The sequence below is a fragment of the Notothenia rossii genome, assembly GCF_949606895.1.
Source record: "Notothenia rossii genome assembly, chromosome: 2".
Classification (NCBI taxonomy): Eukaryota; Metazoa; Chordata; class Actinopteri; order Perciformes; family Nototheniidae; genus Notothenia; species Notothenia rossii.
Genome location: NC_136904.1, coordinates 11,193,910 through 11,200,549, shown reverse-complemented (window position 1 = coordinate 11,200,549; position 6,640 = coordinate 11,193,910). Strand labels below are relative to the sequence as shown.

Genomic DNA, 6,640 nt, shown 5'->3' with positions numbered 1-6,640 from the left:
CTTCGGCGCCACTCGATGACGTAGTATACTTGAAATAGTGGCTCTGCAGAAGGTATACTCGACATTGAGAAACGGCCACTGACTGAAAGTAAGAAGTGAAATAATCTAAATCTGAAATAACATTGAGGAAGATCCAGTAATAGTTCATTTAGTGGCGATTCCTTATGTTCCCTGTCAAATTACATTTTATATTTAAATTGCATTTCAATTTGATGCCATTTAAAATAATACTACCTGATGTAACAGTCATCAATTCAATATGTTTCTACCTAATGTGTTATTTGTTGTCATTTTGCTCATGGGTTTGTCTTTCTGTGCTTACTTGTATTTTGTCTTTTACAGATACAAATTAGCCCCTATATCTGGCAAATTCACACAAAGGACTGAAGCACTCATGTTAACTGATGTGCCTTGTCCCTTCTTAAATACAATACAAAAGCTCCCAAAAGTATTGCGTGTCATGTCAAAATATAACACCAACCATCAGAATACAAAAAATCATGAATTAAAAAGATACATTTTATTTGAAACCTGCCAGGGACATGTTTTTTACAAAAATACACAAATTTGACATGGGTGCTTTGTGTCAACAATTGTTCATCTTTCTCCTGCTCCTAACACCACTGGTGCTCCTCTGCATGCTGCACCAACGTGGGACAACCGTTAAATTGCTCAGATAAATTATCACCAAGTAAAGATAACAAATCCAACAAGCAATGTCATTTGCAATAGGGAAGAATGAAGGATCCTAGATTCTTGAGGATAGACAGAACCATTCTCATAAATATCAGGAAGAATGCTGAACATGGGATGTTATTGGAGCACTGAGTCGGATCTGTCTCTGAATTCTCTTCATTCTTTACTTGGACTTGGTTTCTTCTTTTCCTCCTCCGGCCCCCTTTTTCTCTGCTTTCTGCTTCTCTTGCATTATTTCCGCATCCCTTGGGGAGAGAGGGACATTTAAAAAGAGAGATTTTATAAGGCAAACTAAATGGTAACACACAAACACACACAGGTACACCTAGCTATTGGTTATCTGGCAAGGATTATACAGCAACAAATAAAAAAACGGCTTGCTTTTTTTAATACAAGAAAATGCTGTACGGTTATTTTTTGCAGCACTGGATCTGTATTCTTCTGTATGGGAATGTTTCAAGAAATTGAATTATCTGACAAAAAAGACATAACTGCATGATCAGTGAACTATTCAACAACATTCAAGGCATGATCAAACACATGTTGCGTGTGGTGCTGCAAAAATGTATATCTTGTGTTTGTGTTCATCCCATTTCTTTAACGCATGCAGACCTTACCTCTGCTTCCGGGCCGCGGCAGACAGCCCATCATCGGCCTTCTTCCCTTTGTCACCACCTTTTTTGGCATTCTTTGCACGTGCAAGCTCACGTTGGTTACCTCCTGCGTGTCATGCAAAAGAATGAAAGAAAACAATGTAATACAACAACAGGCACTTTGAAGAGCAACACATCAGGTATTTCAGCTACACCCTTTAAACACCTCTATTACTCAAGAACCCAAAAAGTAACAAGTTGAAAAGCAGTTGTGTAAAGTCACAAGTACACTTACAATTTTGAGCTATTTTGTACTTCTAACCCACTACAATTCAGGGAGGTTAATAGTGTACTTTTACACTACTACACTTAGTTTAAACCTTTAGTTACTTTTTAGATTTGGATTAATAATGTGAAATATAATCAACACTTAAATAAAACTCTAGTTCCACCTGGAGTAAATCCAAACGCTACCCTGCGGTTTACACAATAATTCAAATTAGATCCCCGTTTAACAGCTGTGATACAAACAATAATGCATCACTAATTATAATGGAAACATATGATATAATAAAATAGGCCAATCTACATAAATAGTACTTTTACTTTAAGTATATTTTGATGCCAAAACTTACTTGTACTTTGAGTAACATTTGCAATGCAGGACTTTTACTTGTAACAGAGTATTCCAAGACTCTGGTATTTTTTATATTACTTAAAGTCCAATATATATATATATATGATATATTAATATATATATAAGTACTTCTTCCACCTCTGTTAAAAGGGCTTTCTCTTAATGTCTACACTAGACTACATTTAAAGAGACAGACCGTCAGTAACAGAAAATGGTGCAAAACGTGCAGCCGACGTGGCAAGCAGGCGCTCTGGAGCTGCTTCAGAACAACAGAGGACATCATATCACGGTGTGTCCAATCGGTTATTTAAAGATGGTAAATAAAGACACAGACGTGTTAAAAGGACACTAAAATTATGAAAATAGCTTCTACAAGCCGCGACAACAACAGCTGTACGTGTTATGTTTCTGCTGGGGTTGCAGGCCTAGGCTCAGACTGACGCAAGAGCCTGACAATACACCACCTATCGATGTTGACAAATGCAAAACGCACATAATTAAAATAAACACTAAACTTGACACTCAGCATAAACCCGTGCACTCTAAGTAACCCCTTAACAGCCAGCCCATGCGTAAAGAACAACCCATACTGGCGTGAATTCCGAGAAATAACTTTACGTCATTTGCAGCAAATAGACGGAGCCCAGTACAACGGCGGCCATGGCTAACGAGCGGAAAAGATAACAACAGACTACATTCAACCCAGTTAAGTGCACGAATGCCTTACAGTCCGAATATATTTCGATACCCACTGGTCATTTTGGTAATCCTCGCTTATGTCGCCCAAAATCCAAGTTTTTCTTCTCGTAGCTCCTGCCGCTTTACTGCTTTCGTTGCACCTCGGAGGCTGCCACGTTCTCGCGATATGTCAGTGGCAGTGTGAGAACTTTAACATTCCGTCTCTCACACACAGACTGCACTGCGCATGCGCTAGTCATCAATGCAGCCCACTATCAAATAGTTAAATATTTAAAGCCTTTGTTTACACAGAGCAGGTGTTAGAAGTACTCGGATATTGTACTTAAGTAAAAGTAGAAGTACCAGAGTCTAGGAATACAAGTAAAAGTTCTGCATAGCAAATATTGCTCAAGTAAAAGGACAAAAGTATAGGCATCAAAACAACAGTGTACTTAAAGTACCGAAAGCACTCGTTATGCTGATAGGCCCATTTCAGAATAATATATCATTTGTTTTGATTATTATTATTATTCATGCATTAATGTGTTATCACAGCTTGAAAAGGTGGAGCTTTTAAGTCCTTTGTGGTGTTACTAAGTGTTTAAGTGTTGATGATATGTCACATTAATCCAAATCTGCAAAGTAACTAAATGTATTAAATAAATGTAGTGGAGTAAAAGTACACTATTTTAGTGGGGTAGAAGCAGGCGCGTCGGATTCATTTTAGAATTGGGGGGGCCAAAAAAAGTGCGTGTGTATGGCCCAATCCCAAACTACGCCCTAGACACTCCCCCTCCGTGACGGAGTGAACTCCGTGGAGTGACACATGAGGCTCCCTCCTGTCAGATGGAGGGAGTAAATACAGCGGCAAGCTTTGGGACAAACTCCCCTCTCTCCGGCAGAAACAGGAAATGCCGTAACGGCTACAACGGTTTCAAATCAGCATCTCTTTGACAAAAAATTTAAATGAATAACTCAAATAAAACTCCAAACATCTTTAATTGTGTTACTTTTTTGTAAAGCTCTTAGTTTTAAACCTGATGTTTATAAGCTTCTTAGTGTTTGCAACAGTCTGTAAATATACACAATTTTATAATAAAATGCACACATTCACCTTTTTCTAGACTAAACACAGGTATGATCCTAAGTAAAAATTAACCACTCTGTTTTTGTACCATTCTGCGTTGAAGTACCTTCTCTTTGCCCAAATAATCTACTAGCGGTCTCCTTTTTTCTGATAGTTAGCTGTACAGCTTTAACCGCCTCAATGTCCCGACAGCAAACCTCCATGCAGTTGGAACCAGCCTGTTTCGGTTCAACAACGGCGGCGATGGGGTCGGCGGCGGTTTTGACAATTTCTGCGGCCGCAGACTAGAGCTGCTGCTTTTGGGTTCATCTGGCTTCGCTGTTTGAAGAAGGTCCAGCCTCCGGAGATGTGGTAGTCAGGGATGTGACCTTCCAGTTGTTAAATTTAAATTTAGATTGACCGTATTTAGTTTTCTTCTGCGCTGGTTCTTCTGACATGTTTGCAAGTGTATATATTCTTTATATCTCTAGGTTAACGGCTGACACACACAGCAGAACAACGTAACAAATAAAGTAAACAACGTAACAAATAAACAAATCTAAGCTTTTTTATTGGTTGTAATTTACATGGATACATTTGAATGGTGTGACAATGTCCTATTTGATTGGGTTAAAATGTACATATTCTTCCTGTTATGTCTGCCTGCTTTATTTTACCTAATGCAAAGTGACCTGCTCCATCGAAATCGTTCGCATTGACCCGAAGACACATTTTGATTCCTAGCTTTCTAATGAGATCAGGATTGTTTTTGTACTCCAAATATTAAGCAAAATATGTCACATTATATAATGACTGTTACAGAGTCATCGTTTTGAGAAAAAGGCCTTTAAAGTGTTTCTCTTCTCTGGAATCCATCGATCTGATTGATTATTAGCGGAGCAAATGATCAAAAATACTACGGAGGGAAGATATTTTCGTTTGGATTACTGCACTCACGGGAAACACCGGCTGTTGTTATGCCTGTTGTGACGTTAAATTACTCAGTTCTCCGCTTGTAATTATGCCATTACAAACTTCAAACCTGTATTTATCATCTGCATTTGCCGAAACAAGTTTAATATTCTGAAAGCCAAGACTTTGTTTATTTGAAATCAGATGAAAACGAACTGTAACGGACCCTGCCGTGTTATCTATGATTACTATGCCTTACATTCATAATTTCAGCGGGAGGGAGGGGGAGCGGCGCTGCGGAAGAGCAGAGTGGCCAGTGAGAGGCGAGCTGTGGTCTTCCCTTTACAAGCTTAAAAAATGCGTGTAGCTAATGAGATTGAATATATATAACAATACAAAATAACAAAATATACACAGCTAGATCAGATCGCGTTTTAGATGCGACTTTAGAGTACAGGGGAATTATTGAAACGGGATTTGTACAGTGTTCTGCGCCGCGTGTATATACGTGTGTGTTTGTGTATTTTTGCGTTTGTGTGTATTGTGTTTGTTTCCCGGGGAAAAGACTCACGAGAAACACCGGCTGTTGTTATGCCTGCAGTGACGTTAAATTACTCCGTTCTCCGCTTGTAATTATTCCGTTACAAGCTTCAAAGTTGTAGGCCTATTTATCATCTGAATTTGCCGAAACAAGTTTAATGTACTGAAAGCCAAGACTTTGCTTATTTGAAATCAGATAAAAACAAACTGTAACGGACCCTGCCGTGTTATCTATGATTACTATACACCTTACATTCATAATTTCAGCGGGAGGGAGGGGGAGCGGCGCTGAGGAACAGCAGAGTGGCGAGTGAGAGCTGTCATCTTCCCTTTACAAGCTTCAAACATGCCTGAAGCTAGTGAGACTGAATATAACAATCAAAAATAACAAAATGTACACAGCTAGATCAGATCGCGTTTTAGATGCGACTTTAGAGTAGAGGAGAATTATTGAAACGGGATTTGTACAGTTTTCCGCGGCATCTGCTGCTGCGAAAATGTGGGGCAGGGCTGAAAAGTGGGGGGGCCAATGGCCCCCTGGCCCCCCTGCTTCCGGCGCCCTTGGGTAGAAGTACCAAGTAGCACACAAATAAAAATACTTAAGTAAAGAATAAGTACCTTAAAATTGTACTTTAGTATAGTTACTTTCCACCACTGCCTTTACATATATTATACTGAACTTATAAATAAGAGCCGGAATTAGTTGTACAACCTTTCAAATGGGAAAGCATGCATCCAAAATGTATTCATTTAGGCCTTTCCTAATATTTTCACAAGGGGTTTAATAAACACTTCCTTACTGTGTGGTTACTTCTACTTTAGATAAAATACTTTAGCCAAGTAGCTACTGCATTAACCTGACATATAGAAGATTTCAGTGGTTAAGATGCAGATTCAGAATGTACTCACAAAATGTCATAATTTTGATGGGTTGTAACTTGGCTAACGAGGTGCTTCACTATTATTATTTAAATTGTTTACCCAAACAGAAAAAATACGTTGGCATACTTTCATACTAAACCCTTATAGGGACAACTTTGTTTTCTTCCAGCTGGATCATGCAATGTGAAGAGTGAACTTTAAAACTCAGCTAATTTCTCGATGAAATTACTCATCAGTGGATTGGAAGTGTTATTAGGCCTGTATAGTCTGAGGCTTTGATTGAAGGACATGAGGCCTGGTATTGTTGGACTTGAAAGAGTGACTTCTCTTCTCCTCTTTCGTCTATCCGGGTCAATGCCAGGATGGAAACACAGAGACATGCACAGGAACCAGCATGTCTTCTCTGTGCACAATCCCTCTGTTAAAATATGTATTTCACATTATTTTTCATTCAATTTTGTCCTTGGATGTCTAAAATCATTTCCTCTGTTAATGGCATAGGCTACAATAGGCAACGTTTTACTATAAAAGCTCAGTTCCAGCAATGAGAAATTAACTTCAAATACATCCACAGCTATCTCTTACGAAAAGCTTACTGCAAATTAGCCAGCAGGTGGCAGACTCAGCTAATGTGCA

At 38.9% G+C, this 6,640-nt stretch overlaps 1 protein-coding gene across 1 annotated transcript; it reads right to left on the bottom strand.

Annotated features, from left to right (window-relative positions):
- Window positions 1–505: 505 nt before the first annotated feature.
- LOC307028211 (small EDRK-rich factor 2-like) lies at window positions 506–2,835 on the bottom strand. The gene is made up of 3 exons (XM_079663034.1): window positions 2,679–2,835; window positions 1,314–1,416; window positions 506–941 (listed from the first exon to the last, which is right to left on the bottom strand). Exons 1-3 carry the CDS (start codon window positions 2,683–2,685, stop codon window positions 860–862), a joined length of 192 nt encoding a protein of 63 aa, XP_079519160.1. The 5' UTR covers window positions 2,686–2,835; the 3' UTR covers window positions 506–859.
- Window positions 2,836–6,640: the final 3,805 nt, after the last annotated feature.

What these genes read in the sequence shown, in the direction of transcription:
- LOC307028211 (XM_079663034.1), bottom strand. An exon ending in GCCGCGGCCCGGAAGCAGAG is followed by an intron (nt 942 to 1,313) that starts GTAAGGTCTGCA and finishes TCTCTCCCCAAG; the next exon opens with GGATGCGGAAATAATGCAAG.